Source organism: Anopheles merus, chromosome 2L, assembly GCF_017562075.2.
Source record: "Anopheles merus strain MAF chromosome 2L, AmerM5.1, whole genome shotgun sequence".
Lineage (NCBI taxonomy): Eukaryota > Metazoa > Arthropoda > Insecta > Diptera > Culicidae > Anopheles > Anopheles merus.
The window spans coordinates 39,647,492-39,667,226 of record NC_054083.1 but is presented as its reverse complement, the minus strand read 5'-3'; the positions used below and the strand labels follow the sequence as shown (position 1 = coordinate 39,667,226).

Sequence of the window (19,735 nt, the reverse complement as noted above, 5' to 3'; positions counted from 1 at the left end):
ATAACAAACATGTCTCGAAAGCCTGTATAGGCGGGAGGAATCTTTCGAGGTTCACGAATCTTTAGATATTCAATCCGAGAATCCTATCTCTCATCTTGGGATATTGAAAAGAAATTTTTTATATTTAAGAGTCTTTGAAGATTCTAGAATCCTTAGATATTCATCAATCCTGGGAGATTCATTAATCTTTAGATATGCATAGATCCTTGGAAATTAATTAATCTTTGGAGATTCGTGAACCTTTGAAGATACATTAATCTTTGAAGAGTCTTTTCGAGATTTGAATCACTAATCACTGAAGATAAGTGTTATAAATGAATCTAAACGAAAGATTCCTGAAGCCTAACACTAGATCTTTCCTATAATCCATTCTAATTTTGCCACACTCAAAACATCATACTACACTTCATCTTTCCATGCGCTCCAAAATATTTACAAACCATGTACCCTTCCCACAAATTAGAACCGTAGCAAAAAAAACCCTATTTTCACCTCATGTAGTACACCTCTCCTCACCCCTCCGAGGCAATACCCACCGCTGTCGTGACCACCGTGCGTACGTGTCATACGCTTTGCAGACGCGCGTGTGCACATGCCAACCACATCAACCTGACGCGAACCTTGCCGACATGTCGATAAATTGATTTTGCAACAGCACCAGCAGCAGCAGCAGCATAGCGACCACAGCCCCGCTCGAGGAATGCCGTACCACTGTGCAGGCAAATGGGGAAACACACGGCACCGAACCCTGCTGCTACCACTTGTCATCATGGGCCCACCGAAAGACCGGCCAGAAAGGGTCATTTAATACTCCCACGAACTAACAAACGAAAAAAACGCACACACGCGCCACTGTGGTCGACCGATGGCACGAGCGTTGTACTTGGACATTGCTCGATCTCGATCTCGATCGACCAGATCTGCCAATGCAGCAGCAAGAATGTCGAGCCGCTGTGTGAGTGTGTGTAGGGAAAAAGGGAAACGAAACAGGGAAGGAAAAGTGTTCTCCCGCTGGGCCACGGGGCGACGACAACCAGAAATCGCGCGACGGTGGCGGCGATCGTTCAGTTCGACGCAATCGACGATCAAGTGATTTTTCAGCCCTTTTCGCTGCTAAGTGTACAGAAGAAAAAAATCATACCATCACACACACACATACAGTTTGCAGCACAACATAACCGGTCGATCAGATGTATGTAGCAGCAAAATGTAAAACAACAAGCCAACACACACTCTCGCATCGCATAAATCGTCAGCTACACCTTCGGTTCGATTCCTTTGGGGGACCGTATCCGTATCCCTCTGGACCTGGCTGGCAGGCTGGCACGCAGGCCGGCGAGTGAGAGTGAAGTGCAGTTGAAGCAAACCGATTGCGATAAAGCAAGCAAAAAAACAATCAACCCCCTGCTATCGCAGATGCTAAATTGGTATGGCATTGGCTGCATCGAGCCTCGTCTAGTGGCTGTAGGTGTTTAGAGCTTTCCTTCTTGTGTTGCTAATAATCATTTACCGGTCGGTCGCACTTCAGGGAATTCAAACTCACCAGCGCCCAGCATCCTTCTTTTCACTTTCTCGCAGCACCATCGATCGAAACCGAACCGCCCAAATCTTGCGAACGATCGCCCAAAAACGGAACGGTTTCGCTTTCGTTCGAAAGTTTCACACACGGGCGGCGGGACGACGAAAACAGAATTATGGATCTGCCATAATTGACTCAACACTTTCGCTATTAACCATTCGTCACCTTGGGTGAGCCGACAGTTGCACACATATACACATCGGATGCAACCTTAAAACAAACCGCCCTGCTTTCGGTAGCGGATGCTAAAAGTAACACCCCGAACGTCCGAAACCCAAAAGCGTCTCTACTTGCCGGTGGGCCATGGACCCAAAAATCACAAAAAAAAAAACGGAAAGTGCATGTAAAAACTATAGCAGCATTGCACTATACAAAAAAGAAGGTCCACTTCCATCTGGTCACGTAGAACACGTAGCAGCAGCAGGTTCACAATTAAATTACAATAAAAATCATCGCCCCAAAACCCAAGCCACGGCAGCGACTGCGCAGACAAAGTGAAATCGAAATCTCGAAAAAAAACAGGGGATTTTCTCGTTACAATCTCCCCCGAGGGATGCAACCAACGACGGACGTGCTGTGGTGCAAATGCACTCGGTGGTACGCACTCATTATAAACTCCCCACTGCCGCATCACAACAGCGCGTCGTACCGGCACACCAAGAACATCCGTCGCGGTTGCGACGGCAACGCGGAAAGAAAGCAGCACCCGTTTAAGGAACCGTCAGCTGGTGCTGGGAGAAGGTGGAACAACACGCAAAAACAAACCTTCACCAAAACACATGACACAAATATCCCGCCAACCAACATTTTGCATGCGGAACTGTATCAATTACACGACTGCAAATGAGCCGTTCGTACTCGGCCGGAACATAACGTACCCATCCCGTCCCGAATTCTGCTCCAAAAAAGGGCAATCCTGCAGCAGGTTGCAGTCAGCAGCAGCCTGCGCGCAGGCGGTTTTCGTCCAAATTGGTGCAGTTGCTGCCCCCAACTGCCTTCCTCAACGCAGTTTGGTGCCCATATAGAGTGTGTGGGCCAGTGGGCGGGGCACTAACTAGCCGGCAGGCAGGCCCATTCCGCGTTATTATGGGTCAAGATCAATCCGGTTGGAATTGTTGCTGCGGGGTTTCTTGCTTCTCTTTTTTTGGCGAGCTGTGTATGATATACAGCCTTCGCGCCTTCCTGCACGGGGTGAGGTGGTGAAAACCGGCCGGCTCACGGGCTACTGTCCAACCGGTGCACGGGCGCGCGTGTGTGTGCATGTTGCAAAGACAGTGGACAGCATAATGGTATGCACATGTCATGCGCGTACATGATCGCGCTGACAGTCGAACCGAGTAACGAAGGGAGGCGATGGGGACCATGCATGATACGTTTGATTAGATACCTGTTTTGCTTTCGCATTAGAATGGGTAACCCTTCAGGTTGGGAGACATGAGTCGGCTGGCGAAAGAATTTCTGTGGGTGTACAGGTTGGGACATATTTGAAAAGTGAACTATTTCTGAGTTTGTCGACGGACTAGGTCTATTTTGTACTTAATTTATGTATCCAAGTAGGGTTAGCACATGAAACCAAAAGTGATGGTAGTAGCAATACTGCACAAACATATTCTCCATACGGTAATTAAGAAAAATTTAAGGGATTATCCATGCCTGACGCTACGCTTAATACGTTTTATATAACAAATTACGAGAAACTGAGGGTTGCATCCATCAATTAGGCAACACCAATATATCTTTCACACGATCAATTAGAAGAGACTAAGGGGCTATCAATCAATTACGTAACCCCTTAGTTGAGATTTTTTTTTTTCATCAATGAGAATTTTCAAACTAAAAAACTGTGTTAAAAATTAAAACAACAATTTTTTTCTCACAATAATTATGAAAAATCGAAAGGATTGTCCAAGAATAAAGTTACACAAAAATATATTTTATGTTAAATTATGAGAAACCACGGGTTTATACATCAATTACGCCATACCAATATATCTTTTATACTATAAATTGCAAGAAACTAAGGGGCTATCTATCTATTACGTAATCCCAAAATGAGAATTTTTAACCTCAAAAACAGTGTTAAAAATCTAAATCAGTTTTTAGGTTATAGTATAAGGATTGTAGTTTCACCATAAAGATCTACTGGGATGTCAAATTTTGTAGCAGTCACCTGTTTTATATCTGTACATTAATCACAAATCGATAAACTGGTTATAAATATACTATGATTTTAAATACACATTAAAATCGTTTCAAATAAGATAAACATTGTTAAAATAATTCACATAACTTATATTCTAAAACTGTTACAAAATAATATGAAATCATTGAACGGAACTAAACCAAATCATATTAAAAACTTTAAGCATCATTGCCCATTAAACAACTGTAGGTACATTCACTGGGAAAATTATTTTCGATAATTCATTTAAAAATATCATTTTCAATCCACAGAAAGTTCCAGACAATCTTTTCAAACCTATCAGCAAGATATGAGAGGAATATCAATCTTCCATTTCCTGATCGAGCAAGCTTTCCGCTTTAATACCTTAACGCTCTTCCTCTCGCTTTCATCTGCAGATATTTTTCCTTTCTGCAAAAAAAAAAACCAAACTTTTGCCTTCCAATCGCAAAACACTGCCCCCAAAAAAAGCACGCCCCAGTGTGTCATCGATTTGAATTAACGTTTTCATCGCCCACGATTATCGACAAATCGGTAGAAAAAATCGCACCCTTCCTTCCCACAGGTGTGTGATATCGCGCACTCCCCCCCCCCCCCCCTTCCAAAAGCGGCAATTGCACGAATTGTAACAATTTCACCATTCCGCAAAAAACACAGCCACACGAGACTGCAACTGGTGACGGCACGGGGAGCGGAAGGATGATCGCCAACTCAACTAATGCATCGCGGCTTGAATGTTCAATAGAATGCGCCCGCTGGCACGAAAATTCCAATTCCGAATAGTGAATAGTGTCCCTGTTTGTGTTGTTTGTTTTCCCTAATCCTTCTTCTTCTTCGTCACCACCACCACCACCACCACGGCCACCACACAAAACGTGTTAAAAGCGGTGCATTGTTCCCGACCGGCACACGATTACCCATTGACCCAGTCACGAGAGTTTTGCACGCGATCGCCCAACGCGACAACACTCCCACCATCACCCAGAAAAAGATTCCACCCAAGATATCGCCAACCCTGCCTCCCTCCTCCCCCAGTCAGCCAAAGGGTTCGTTGACATTGAACGAGCAAGCGAACGAGGAAGAAATGAAAGGGACACCACCCAGGGCCACGCGTGAAATGATTGAACCGATAATAAAACCAAAAAACGGTACGGCTGCACCTCTTCCCTGGTCAATGCTTACTTTGGGGCTCGATTTTCGATTTCGTTTTGGGTGGGCGTGCGGCGGCGGCCGGCGACGACGACGACGGCGGTTTTACTTTCCGATGTTTCCCACACAGCGGGTATCCAATGGCTCTTTCTCGCTGGTCCATTCCCATACCATATCCATGAAACCGAGCTCATCATCTTGAGGGAGAGATGGCCGAGAAGAACTGGCCGATCACTCCATCAACGGCCACCGCCGCGCAAGGGTTTCAAGTGCATTCTGCTGCATGTAGCAATAAATCGATGAATCAGGGCCATGTTTGGACAAGCACAACATGGATCTCTCGCAATCGCAGTTTTCAACATTTCCTGTGCACCAAGCACACGAGTGGGCACGAGCAAGCAAGGAAGGTAGGACACACCGAAAGGCGTCGAGAAAGTGCCGCACAAGCAAATGTGACACGCTAATCAAGCTTCAGGGAGAGTTCTCATCAAGTGCGGCAAGTGGTCTCTGGAGAGCGTCAAAAGTTGGAGATGGGTTCTTTTGGTTGGTTTTGAAGCACCGGAAATAGGGTCAGTTTTGAAAGGGTCATCTTGAAAACTCTGTTCCGTTTTGCCAAACCTTTTTTTTCTGCTGGACAGGAAGCAGAGACAAAATAATCCCACCCGTCCGTCTGAGTTGAAGTGTGAAAGATTCCATTGGAAAATGCCCACTTCCCTCCCTGGTCAATTGCTCAAAACATGTTCTCTTAAATGAGAAAATATGATGCCGTCGGTTTCGCTGCGTGTCTTGCTGGAATTGCATAATTATCACAAACACCAGCTAGCCGACCAACCTCCTGCTATGCGTTGCTGTTAAATGGTTTTATAACACCTAAATCCACTTAACGCCCTGGCAAGAACAAAAACTGCGCGGCGTTTTCACTGCACGATTGGCCATCGAAATACCCCACTTTTTACAACCGCAATCCGCCAACCCAAGCTCCAATGGTGCAATCGGGCAGAAACAAAAAAAAACCATCGGAGATGAAGCATTGGAACGGAATTTTTCCTTCCACGGCCGGTGCCAGTTGACAGTTAAGTACCCGCGGAGTACGTATGATCTATAGCAGCCCGAGCGGGGGAGACGCATTCCTTTCGATCGCTTGCAAATAAATAAAAAAACCGCGAAAAACAAACACATTCGTTCTACAAAAAGCAGGCGCGTAATGGCACTGTGCCGGCTACACTCGTCGAGCGGAGCCCGGGAACGACCGTATTGATGGTTTGACGACGTGTGGATTTCTATTTCACGCCGATCACGACTCGAGACGCGGTTGGTTCCTTTTTTTATTGCTTGGTGCATAAGTGTTCTCCTTCACAGACACACGTGTACATTTGATAGGTCGTGCTGGAAGATATTGGTTTAGGAAAATTCATTTTATGCGGCGACTCGAGATTGAGTGAGATCTTAAATTGAATCGACTATTTTTTTACTCAAGATTCTTATATTCATGGTTATTAATGCATAATTTGGAACAAAGTTGGAGCATTGAAAATCAACGAACATTTTCTAGGATTGGGCCCTTAACGATTCTAGTCTGCTTTTTTATACGTAGTTTGACAGTTGGAAGCTGAAATCATGTCATCACTCCATACAAAACCACACACAACACTAGCCTGCCATTTTCAGTCTAGATTATTTCAGCCTCAAAGCTATAGTTAGATTCGAGTACCTGCTCGAAAAAATGACAGCACAAGGTGGTGTTTACATTTAGCCCAAGTTGCATTTAAGAGATCAGGTTATGGAATCTAGAATCAAAGTGTACGTAGTCCAGGTGGTCTCATAGCATGTGTTTTATAACCAAATTTGGGTGAAAACTTTTGCTCAAACAGGCTTTCTGGTAACTTGACAAATACACAAACAACTCTTAAAATCTTCAGTCAGAAGCAGAAGCAATAAAAATCAACCTTCTAAATACATACATATTGGGATAAGCTCAACTGTATATTATACCCACTTTGATAACTGCTCGAAAACTGCTATACAATGTGAACAGCTGACAGGCTGAAATTAGAGCCTACGCATAATCAGTGCAAAATCTTCAGAGATCTTCAGAAATTTCAATGTTTAAAGGTGAAACTGCACGATTAAATGATCATAAGTTGCATGTCTTTTAGTCCTAAAAATACAACAAAAATCACAAAATAGGTTCTTCAACTACACACGATCACTAATCGTAGCTTGAGCAGGCGTGGAAGATCTTTTGGGGCAAATTTTCACCCCGTTCGTGGCTCTACAAAACTATAATTGCTGCACCGCAAACGACCGTGGGGTACTACCAACGATCGATACTGTACCGATCGGCAGAGTGCAACTCCTGAAGGGAACACAATATGCATCCCTGTGGGCTGAGCGGGAAGAAAAACATACTCAACACACCGATATACATATACCCGAGCGACGAGCTGCAGCGGTGGGTCGCCCGCACTGTATCACAAAGCAAATCAGCAAAACTGTGTCGCCAAAGGGGGTGAAAAACCCCCCAAGTATGATTTACAGACTTCAAGCATCAGTTTTCTACTCTCGATCTTTCTCTGTCCGCCCCAAACACAGCTCACGCTTCCTTCTCGCTCGACACAGCACATAAACTTCCCTCACAAATGGGGCCTCTTTTCCGCGGAGCAGAGGAGAGTTTTTTTTTACGATTCGGGTCCCTCTACTCCCCGTTCGCTCGCTCCAGCCCGCCATCGTTGGCATTTAAGATGGCCATCGAGCGAAATCGATTAATAAGCGGCGAAGGCGCAAAAATACTAACAATAATAGTATGTCAAATAAAACGGGGGAAAACAATCATCGGAAACGGTGAGAAAACAGCTTCACTCGGGTCGACCCGGTGCTGCTGCTGCTGCTGATCCCGCGGGGCAGAGCGAAATAAAACTCGGCGCGGAAAACCCAAACCCGATCTCAGTGCAGTGCTTTGCAATAGCATTTCCAACGGCCCTGGTATGATGGTGCGCTACCCGGCTTGGACGATGCTCGGTGGCGATTTATGCCGTTTGTTGCGCGAGCGTTATACGAGCCTAACCACCGCCAGGCGAACCTCGCCCGGCTGATGAAGCGATACACAGGCGCAGGTTTAAGTAAATATTCATATTAATTTGAATTTTGACTCCCGCGCCCCGCTCCGACGATGCCGGTTCGGAGCAATAGTGTTTATTTATGAGCGTTAAATTGATTCTACACGTTTGTTGCTGCGGTTTGCCGCAATGGGTGAACTTCCTTAGATCGTACCTATCTTTTTGGAGCATATATTTATGAATATACACTATTGAAATGTTTGTATCGCATCATAATTACCTAGTTATAACCGGATATTATAATTTAAGAAGACTCTCAATTTGGTGAAACACTGCTCAATGGAACACTACTACACTTTATTCTTGTAAATGTCTAAATTAATTCGGCAATACTATTTACGATGATTTCATTGTGTTTTTATTCGAAAGTAAATATAAAAAACCATTTCCCACGCCCCCGGGTGGACTCGAACCACCAACCTTTCGGTTAACAGCCGAACGCGCTAACCGATTGCGCCACGAAGGCGACGATGCTGAGACGTACTCTTACGCGGTTTGTTGATATCTGCGACCTGCGATTCACTGCGTATTTTTTAATTCACGCGCACAAATCGTCGCTATCTATTTTTGTTTGTTTCACACAGTAACGATTGAAAATTAATGTGCAAAAATGTGAATCTCGTGTTGCTGGCAAATTTTACCCTTTGATATTTATTTTAATAATTTTGTTTAAATTGGATGCTTCAACATTTTCTCGCTTTTATATTTATTTCTAGCCTTTAAGCTGAAAATTTTACATTACCATATTGTTCATTTAAAAGCTGGAAAGTTATGCAGACCATTAAAAATTGCTTTGAATTTTAAACTATTCAATGTCAATAACACTTACTTCTTTTTTTAAATTCAATGTTATTTTTCCATGTGGAAACAAATTCAGTTTGAGCTAGGCTGGAATAAACATTTACCTTTTAAATAATATCGTTTTAAAATATAAAATCTCATTGTCTAGAATCAAAATCTTTTAATATACGCTCAAAATCTCCATGATATCAATTATTTAAACTGTACCTATCCTATCTTTACGAGCAAACGTTACCAAAAGAAAACAAGCCATATTCGTGGGAACTATTCTCAACCCCTTTCCCTGCATATTTCCAAGAAGCGCACATATCTTGCACACATCATGTCTGGCACACTGCACTCAATTCCATGACATTCAACAGAAGCCAAAAGGGTTTTGGAAAATATTCTTCACGATAAAGCCCCAAACCAAACAAACAAATAAGAAGATCCACCTCAGTCGAGCAGCCCTTTAATGCTCGTCGATCGATAATGGAAGCCTCCTGTCAGGGCCGCAGGCCAATATCTCAAGCAGTGCATCGCGCGTTCCATTCGATCGATTAAAGCATGCTCAAGGGGAATTTTATGGATTCGGCTTCGGCATACCTTTTGCATTCGACTTCCCGGGAGCAGTGGTGTTTCGGTAGCAAACGCACATTAACCATGGAGTGGACAACAGTTTTCTTGGAAAATCATACAGGAAGAGTGTGCCCCACACAAACACATACACGTATCGGGGGAGCTTCTGGAGCTCATTAATTTTCAATTCCCAATGTCCAGCTTGACGCTGGACGCCACACAGGCTGTTGACACATTCAGCACAAGCAGATGAGGCCGTGTTAACCTGCTGTACGGTATTTTTACGGGTTTCCTCCACTTCAATCCCCCTGTGCTGAGAGTTCGTTTGGGACCAAAGGTGTGCGGTCTTTGAGGATTAATTTATTACACAACGGTAGTGTTCACCACACCCGCCACACACCATCAAAACAGGAACCAACACGATTCATTAATTTAAACCAGACATTCTTTCGTATACCTCCGTTTGAATAGTATCATACCACTACTTCAAATGCTGGATTTAAACCCGTAACTGTTCACCCAGACTGAAATATAACACACCCAAATTGTATGGTAAAACATCGTCCAACGATCGCACCCGGTTCCGCAGTAATACAGTACATATCAAAAGAATAAATCCTGAATAATTGCAACCGTGTGCAACCTAAAAAAACGCCCGCGAGCGTTTTTCATACGCCAACAAAAGGTGGTCCCCGCAATCCCTTCCCGCGCACTCGATTTGATCTTTATCAAGCAACCGTTTTGCCAATCGCGCACAGTTCGCAGCATACATAGCCCAGTTTGGGCGAGTTATGCATTTATGCACGATTCACTTTCACTGCTGCGCCAAGCGAAAGCTACCGAGAGCGCGTTCGCGATCTTCCCCGTTGGGCACATCATCCTGCTCGCTTGCTTGCTTGCTACCGCATCCACATATTACCGAAGCATCGAGCATCGTAAATAGCGAAAATGCTTCGAGCGCGCGGAAAGAAAAATCACTACCAGTCCCTGCTGCTCTCGTCGACACCCAATAACCTTAGAATCAAATAAGTCACACGGTGTCTAACCATTCGTGGAAATACGGTATCGCATCCCGCGCAGCAACAGCGCCGCAGCAGCAGCAGAACGGACCATGCGGACAGTGGCTGCCGGTGGAGATCGCCCGCTTAGAAGGAAACGCCCGCTAAACGCCCTCCCAAGCACGGCAACAACAACAACAAAACGGGACTGCAGTGGAACAGATAAACACCTCGCCGTTTCGCTTCCCGTCTGGTGAAAACGCACTCGGTGGATAGCAAAAAGTGGTGACAGGAAGGACGCAAGAGAGTTGCTGGCCTCTACCGTTTGGCCAAATGCACGACACAAACGGACTCCCTAAAGCTAGCCAAAAGCAGCCACCCAGCACCCCCTTTGTCAAAGCCTTAACCCGTCGGATGGAAATCGTGTAACCGGGGTCACCATATGCTTGAACCGAAAACGATGTTGCCGACGATCCGACCTCCGGGGTTCGTCGCTTGCCCGGCGCGACCAGTCTTTCGTTCGCTCGTTACCTCCGGGGCTGCCGATATTTTTTTTTCTTTTCTTTTTTGGTTTAATTGTACGAAGCGAAACATAAACCATACACCGAACCAGTGGCTGGACACACGGACACACAACGTTCCACAGCTGTAGCCGGGGATGCGAAATATAAATAGTCACCTTTTCGAACGTGTCAATGGCATGGGACAACGGAGAAGCAAACGCCACCGCTTAAGACCGCTGACACACACACACACACCAGAGCCCGGAGATAGTAGTTCCGCGACCGTGGCTGTGGTTGTTGGTAATTGTTGCCCCCCACAAGGAAAGGCTTTTATTCATAAATAATATAATTAATTACGACAAACCAACGCAGCTGCCGCTCTCTAACAACGCTGTCATGATATATTGAAGCCTTGCTTTGGCAAGATTAGCTCACAAATTAGGGTAGAGCGTGCGATGCCCGTGACAATGCGATGAATCAGCAAAAGTATCCTCACTGAGCCAGTTAGAAGCGTAGCGTCCGCTCATCCCTTATTTCTACCCATCTGCACTGAAAACAACGGCAATAAAAGGCGAGCATAAAACACATCGCTGACCCGGGTGAAGGTGGTATCGGTCATTGCACGGTTCACTGCCTTCGAGGCCGTGCGCCGGTGGCCAAACAATCAGATAATTTTATTGGCCGCGTATGAATATATTTAAATTCAATTAACAAATCCAACGCCGGTGGGATAGAGGAGGTCCAGCAGAGCCGGGCGTGAGGTCCACCACCAAGTGTCAGACCCTACGCCGCTTGGCCTGCTGCTGCTATGCACCATCCAAAGCAACACATTAGCCCGGAAAGGTTTTACACACATGCATGCGGTGCGAAAAGTGAATTTTAATGGTACTTAGCTTCGAATGGCCAAGCGCAACAGCAATAGGGTAAGCTTGCAACTGCCACCGTATGGCAGCGGAAAGGTTCGAACGCACACGCACCCACCATTGGGGGAGGGGGAGAGATGGCTGGTTAGTCGATCCCATCCAAAGCATCATTGATAACGCGCCAGCCTGCCTCCTGCTACTTGTCCCCGTGGCGTACGGCCGCTGATTTATGCATCCACGACAAGATCAGCGAATGGATGGCGCGTGCTGAGGGCGCCCGACGCACGCGTTAAAGTTCGCAAGTCTGTGCTGCACCTCCGTGCTACTATGTTGCACGTTGATCATGAATGCGGGATAATGTTGGGTGTGAAATATATGTTGAAGGTGCAGGAAGGAGCTGTTTTGCGCATTGTTTTTGCGAAAGAGCTGCTGAAGTGGAGCTCATGATTTGATTTGTTTTTCTTCAGTTTTATTGCCATAAATTTTAATTTATGCTATGATTATTTATTAAACACAGAAATTACATATGAGACTTTTAACTTTTAACTTTGCTTATCTTATATGGCATATAATTAATACTTTGATTCTTTGCTCAAAATAATGACACACCTAAATTGCATAACTATGAAACGACAGTTCATCTTCGCCTTCCAAACGATTCCACCTGCAATCATGTTGCTGTACTTGAAAGTACATAACCTAAACGATATCAATTACACCACATCATCCCCTTCGATGCAGCAGTACAAGCTTCCACTGGTTGTAAAGCATTTCCTTCAATTTCCTTTTCATCGAAACCACACTGCTACGCGAACACCGAGTGAGCAAAACGGTGAGCAGCAGCACCCCCTATCCAGCACCAACCAAAACACGTGCACCAAAGCGCAATGTCACACTGTTTTTGGGGGGCTAATACTATTCAAAACCGAAAGTATTCACCACCAATCGGGCCACACGATACAGGGCCTTCATGCAGCGCCCGGCCGATTCAACTGAGCAGCGTTTGACACGCTGCACTCACGTATCAGTTCGTGACATTGAAAGTCACCCTCCCACCCCAGCTCGGGGGAGACGGCTTTTCCTCTGGCAGAGCAGGAAGCTTTCGATCGACCGTGTACCAGCACGTCGTTAGTTGCAAAATTTTAAGGACAAACCGCAAACCCTCCAACGAGGAGGATTTCCTCTTCGGTGAGGACGCGTACCCTCTACGCTGGACGCGCATTTTCACCCGGGCGCTTGATGAGTCACGTTTTACATAAGTGATAGGCCTGGGAAGGGGGAAGGGGGTGTATTGATCAGAGCCCAAAAGGGGGAGGGTGTTGTGTAGCTACTTTCGTAATTAGATGATTTCACCTTCAAACGCGACAGGCAAGTGATCGCAAGTGGTATGTATAATGCAGTGCTGCCCCCCGTGCACAAGCAACGCTACGAGCGACCTGCCGTGGTCTGATGCTGCTGCTGCTGCTTCAAAGGATCGGACGAGATTAAACAAGGTTGATGGGGCTGCGCGCACCACAGCTTTACATCATTGCGAGCTGCCAAAACTTGCAACAGCGCCAGATAGCACATATTTGCCATTAGGAAACCGCGCAAAAGGGGGAGTGAAAGTAAAACCGGGAACAGGATGTACGAACGACAACGGCACACGCGGTCGGGCGAGGGTGTAACATTGAAATCAATATTTACATGTCGTGCTTCAAACGTGTTACACTTTGGATGATAATTACAGTTGATTTTCGCCAGTTCTTCATTGCCAGTTGGAATATGTATTCCAATAGAAAAACGTACGCAAGGGTTTGCCAGATGAAAAATATATTCCAATACGAAGATATTCATGACAAATTGCTCATTTTTCTAAGATAATATATTAAAATCCAACCTTTGCAAGTATCGCTATATCGTAGCAATACAATCAGGGTGCATGTATTGAACATTGACCGAACATTTTATTAACCATCACCCAAAAATATAGCAGCAAACAAAAGCCTTGATCGAATAACGTAAGTGTAAGATTAAATATTTAGTGTTAAAATTAGTAAAAAAAAAACTTCTCAAATTTCAAAAAGTCAAATAGTAGTCGACAAAATAAAGTACCTACTATTTAAAAATGTTCCATTTCTTTCGTGGAAAAGAAAGATATCGTACTATTTTATTTTTGGAAACATTATTCGTTATATGCTTATGAATGTGCAGTACCAAACCATGGCAAAAATGAAACGTTTTCTTTAAGAAAAAAATATGTATCCAAAATTGGTCTAAATCACAAAATTAAGTGCCAGCCATTCATCATTTCCATTTCATTTATTTTTACTTTCATTCAATTTCCACTAGAGTTGTGCCGTAAGAACTAGTACCGCACGGTTCATTCAGTTCATTCGAAAGACCCAATTCTACCTTCGTTCATCGGTTCTTTATCAATCATAATGTATTTAATGGTTCACAAAAAATATTGTCCTAGCCGTCATTCGCCATTTCCATTTCGCCAGGTCATCCATTTCCTTCAATATAAATGTGAGCGTGAACCGTATGACCAGAACTTTCACAAAAAGAACGTCCTATCCGTCCAAATAGAGAACGTCCTAGCCAGGTCGTTAATTTCCGCCAATATAAATATGAACGTGAATCGTATGACCAAGACGTTCCCGAAAAGATCGGTTTGTTTCTCGATGTTTAAACTGAATATATTCTTATTGTTAAATGACACCATAAACCAAATTTTCACCACATTGAAATGAACGAAGGAACCGCAATTCACGTTCAGTTGATCTAAATGAAACAACTAGTACGTTCACGCAAAAAGAATCGATTGCCCAAGCCTATTTTCCACGAAAAACATGGAGCAAATCTAAAATTGTAAGCAGAGGGCCCTTTATTCGGCGACTACTGTATGAAACTACGAATATTAAACAAATATTTATGAGAAAAGGAATGAAATTTCGTACAAAATCATTCAGCACAATCATTAACAAAAGTAGGCTACATGTTTAATTTACAATAGCAAACAGAACCGATATTTAAAAGCATTTAATGCGCAAGTTTCTCTAATTTCTATGCTTAAATTTTTCTTTTAGTTTTTAACATATTTTAATGCAATCTGTCTTTGATATGGTTAGTTTTATTGCAGTATTCACTTTATATTAGCCTCATAATACGTGTTGAAGTGCTTAAATTGTACCCAAAGTACAGACATTATCATGTAAAAGCTTGGTTCGAAAGCTAACTCTATTAACTGCAGTAATGGATAGTCGTTTTATTTCAACATTGCTAATAGCCGCCTATCCTTTCCTTCTACACAGCAAAACTCAATTACAAAGTTTAAAAAAACGCATACCTCGCTTTATGGCGAAAATTGTAATGAATGCAATTTACATTCTGCTCCGTCTGCTGTTTTTTTTTCTTTTTTCTTCCTCCAACAAACCACACGACACGGTAAAGCCCTAAAATTATCCGGCACTTGTGTTTTTTAATCGAATTTATTGGCTGATTTCACTTGCATTCACGGCCATCTTCGGTTCTTTTATTTTGTTTAATTTCGCCTTTTAATCCTCCGATTCGCCCTGCTGCCCGCGGAACACCAGAACCCACTTACCTACTTTCCTGCCCTGCCTGGGCGGCAACAACACAGTCCCCCCCCCCCTCCCCGTGAGCTAATGCTCCATCTTCCATCCGTAGTGGCATAATTTATTTATTTTCATTTTTCATCAACCCGCTGCCGCACAAAGCGACGCGTCCGTCCGGCGCTGCGGCGCACCAAGCGAACCAAGAAAATAAGTCAATGTCAACCCCGTGGTGGATGTGATAAACGCAGCATAATTGCAGTCTGTGTCTGGTTGCGTGCGTGGATCTATTGGCGGTGGCGAAGGAAGGACTGATTACACCATACGCAGTGTACGGTGATTGTTTTTGTGCGTAATTTATTTGCGACCGAGCCAGAGCCAACGAGCCCTCCCTTTTAATGGTGGAGCTCGGCTTTGATCCGTACACTTCAGCGCCAAGATCCCGCACGTACCCGTACACAACGGGAGAGCGGGAGCATTGATTGAATTTTCTTCCAGCTTCCAGCACCACGTCACCCTTTAAAAGGGTAAGCGTAAACGAGGGAGCCTTCGTACTCCGAGAAACGACAATCCCAAAACCACCGCTTTTCACTTTCATTCACCGGTAGTGACACTTTACCGATAGATAGATCCAAGAGCGCCACCACCAGCACAGTGGAAATTATGCGTTCCTCAAACATTAACCTACACCGCACGACGGCCCAATCACTCGGCCGATCTCCACAATGATGATCGATACGACCACGGCACATAAAATTCCACTAAACCCCGATGATGCTAATCTCCTCTTGCCCCGATTGCCAACTCTCTTCTACGTGCTATTCCTATGCCTCTCAGCGCTGTGACGCGATGCTGCCAGCATCATACAACCACCCGAACAACCCCCTTTCTCGCGCAGCACCAGCAAACGACACGAGCAAACGACACACGCACGCAGATTTTCGCAGGACTTTCGATTTCGATCGATCCGATCCGATCGAAGAACCCGTGCCGTCAACGATGCGCCCCAAACGGGGCCCTCTCTCAGGGCCCGGTGAGCGTGTCTGCACGCTGATTGGATTGTCGGCGATCGCTTTCAGTTTCGTTTTTTAAAGGCATCACACAGCCGCAGATTCCAAAACCCCCCGCGTCCGGTGCCGCTGCCTACCACCACCGAATGCTTTCGACCGGCGGTGGCGGCGCCATTTCGACTAACAAATCATATATGGTAATAATGATTTGAATTGCGTTTTGTGTGCGTCCTTTCTCGTGTCCGGCTCTTCTCCGGCGCTACAAGAAGCGGCAAACGCATCCGCGTACGGTGGCGCGGTGGTGTTGTGGGCATGCTGTGATTTTGCTCACTCACACACACACACACACACACACACACACACACACACACACACACACACACACACACACACACACACACACACACACACACACACACACACACACACACACACACACACAATTGTGCGCATGCGAAAACCCTTTGGCATGTCGCTTCTACTGCTGCGCGCTGCCGATGTGTGCTGCGGGGGCAGCCAGTTGGTTAGAAAGTTGCAAACGCTCCGAAAGGGAAGAGCCAAACGTACCTCCTGCTTCAATCACAAATCCCTCCTTTCCCCGTCACTCCGGTTCATTGGTTCCCCGTTGGGCAATCGCGCTAGTGGCGCGCTGAACGTCTCACTGTGGACCAAACGAATCGGCAGCCACCGGCGGGGTTCGCAGGGTCCCGCATAACCCGTATCCCGGATAATAAGAACATATCGACTACATTGTACCAACGGAGCAGCACTGTTTTCACACACTTAATCACCCGGCAAGCAGGGAGGGGGGAGCAATATTGACAGTCCCACACACACACACACATGTATACACATTCACGGAAGATAAATTCGCGAAAGCGCTAACCCAGTGCCGGCAGGGGAAGAAGGAAGACACAAACGGTGTGCTTGGGAAGCGCTAGGGCGCCCCATTATTTATCGGACGACTTTCCGTGATGATGTTGTTAACCTCTTCAACCCCGAAATGGTGGTGGCCCCCCCCGGCACACCGCCTTGGCCAAATTCGCTAACGAAGTTGTCGGCGGTAACCGAGCCACTCAGCGGAGCGTGGACGTGATTAGCAATTATTCGTTCGGTAAGACACCGAAATGCCCGAGGGCACGTGGGAAATACATTTATCGGAGTGGTTAAACATATAAGCCGTAAACATTCTTATCGCACTTACCTCTACGCTCTCGGTTGCAGCCGCCGCTGAAGCTTCGAGCACACTGGAAGCGCATTCGATGGACGGTTGAGGCTGACGGTGCATCTCCCGTGTGATTCCTTCTCCAATTTTCGCTACACTGCTGCTTGAGGTAGTTGTGACGGCGGTGAGCGCTGTTGCAGTCGGAACTTCGGCAGCTTCTGCAGTTGTTCGCTCCCGAGCCTTTCGTACCTCCTCCGACTCCGACTTCAGGCGGGCTGAAGCGAGCGAGGAGTACGGCTCGCGATTGTCTTCCGGCCGAAGCTCCATTAGATTATCGTCCAAGTACCAGCAGGACGTACTGTTGGGCTGTGAGTCGTCGCCCTGTGCACGATACACCACCACATCCTGTGTCTGATCCTCCGTGGCGGTTGTGTTCGATGAATTTCCGGCACTACCAGCGCCAGCATGTCCAACCACACCACTAATCAGCACGTCCTTACAGCGTTTCAGGTAGTTCTTCATCTTGGAACGGCTTTTGCGCACCTCGCCACGATTCAGACTGGAGCTGGGGCCATCACCGGCAGGATCTTCACTGCCGGCCACTACCAACACTTCGTCCAGTGCGGAAGATCTTGACCGGGGTTCCCGGGAGCTACCGTAAGACTCCAGGTCGTAGTCTACTTGGGGCGAACGGATCGCCAGTGCGGTTGTAGAGATGGCGGAGATGTTAGCCGACAGATTCACCGTTTCGTCGTGCACTTTCCACGTCTGGTCGTCGAACGATTTGGTGCGCCGAGTTGTTGGGGAAAGCTGGAGGAAATTAAAATAAGAATGTATCTGTTAGTAACTAAGTTACCATTATTCGAACAAACAGAAACTCAAAAACGTTTCGAAAACGTAGAATATACGGGTTCATTATGGAAAACCTTCGCACCAACTAAATAAGATGTCCATATGATGCGAATAAATCGATACAATTACGCAGAAGGTTATGTTTGCATGTAGATAGCAGCAATACATTGCTCACGTACTGTCGACACTGTCAGAATATCGAGTAAATTATGCTAATGAGTCAATTAATAGCTTGTCATGATTGCACACGCAAGTACAAGCAGCACGCACCGCCAACGGGAAACAGTACATGCTCGCCGAAACAATCACGACAACCCTTCCCGAGTTCCCGGTACCCGATACCCAACCAAACATGGTCATTGAAAAGCAAACTTCCAAAAAACTCCCCCAAAACTGACACCCGGAACGTGCCTGCCGCGGTTTGCAAACTCCCCCGGGGAGCGCTCCGGTGCACAAACACGGTTCCGGCAAGTTTCGGCACAGCCGGTGCCAATTGTGGTACACAATAAAAACTTCCAATTCTTTATCGGTGCTAGGCACGGTAGCAAAAACATGAAACGCTTCCGAATCGAACTCCCCCGGGAGTGGTCACGGTGTAGTAAAGTGATGAAAATCGAAAGTTCTCCACACTGCTACCATCCACCGTGCGGCCTGGGTTCTTTGGCAACTTCGAGCCACACTTTTGGGGTACCTCAGGCCGTCGTCCAAAAATGGTCAACCACCCGGACCAACTTGTTTAATTGAATACACCACAGCACAAGAACTCGCGCCCCGAACGCATCGGAAAGAAAGGACCCAGCGCGGACCATAACTTTGCCCTCGCGTGGACATGAAAGTGACGGAAAAATGGCCCTTCGAAACGGAATTCGAACAGCAACAAAAACAGGCAAAAAAAAAGCGTACAACACACCAACCCCGGCCCGGCTAAACCCGATCACCTCGAACAAACGCCTCGTATATTTCACTCACCCGGGGTGTTCGATTTGCTCGTGATCAATTTGAAAAGTGAAACTAAAGAATTGAAAATCGTGCCCAGCCCGGCGGTGTTGACAAAATCGGGAGCAATTATCAGTTGTCCAAGCCCTCGTTTTGTGAGTGTATGTGAGCGCAAACGCTACGGTGTGGCCAGAAACAGCTGTTTTACACCTCATTTTTACTGGCGGAAATGGGAACTGCCGCGTGCCGTGCCGCCACTAACTCAACTCCCGCCATTGATTCCACAACGGAAGTGGTGCCTGAGCACGAGCTCCGAACTGAACCCATTCAATGCCCACCCTGTTTATTCCCGTGAATGGGTGTATTGATTTAATTTAATTTAATTATTATTCAAACAGTAATAAAATAAACAAATCGTTCATTGCTTTTCCATCACGATTTGTCGGCGCTATGGTTGGGGCGTGCG

At 45.9% G+C, this 19,735-nt stretch overlaps 1 protein-coding gene and 1 non-coding gene across 9 annotated transcripts in view; both read right to left on the bottom strand.

The window, feature by feature from the left end:
* Positions 1 to 19,735, bottom strand: part of LOC121594906 — a 270,610-nt gene that overhangs the window by 215,650 nt on the left and 35,225 nt on the right. For all 8 annotated transcript variants that reach the window (XM_041918726.1, XM_041918734.1, XM_041918727.1 and 5 more), the window contains one exon: positions 17,521 to 18,291. In XM_041918726.1, the coding sequence (XP_041774660.1) occupies positions 17,521 to 18,291 (771 nt within the window). The remainder of the gene's footprint in view (positions 1 to 17,520; positions 18,292 to 19,735) is intronic.
* On the bottom strand, positions 8,419 to 8,492 carry Trnan-guu. The gene has a single exon. It is a non-coding gene; the product is annotated as a tRNA-Asn (tRNA).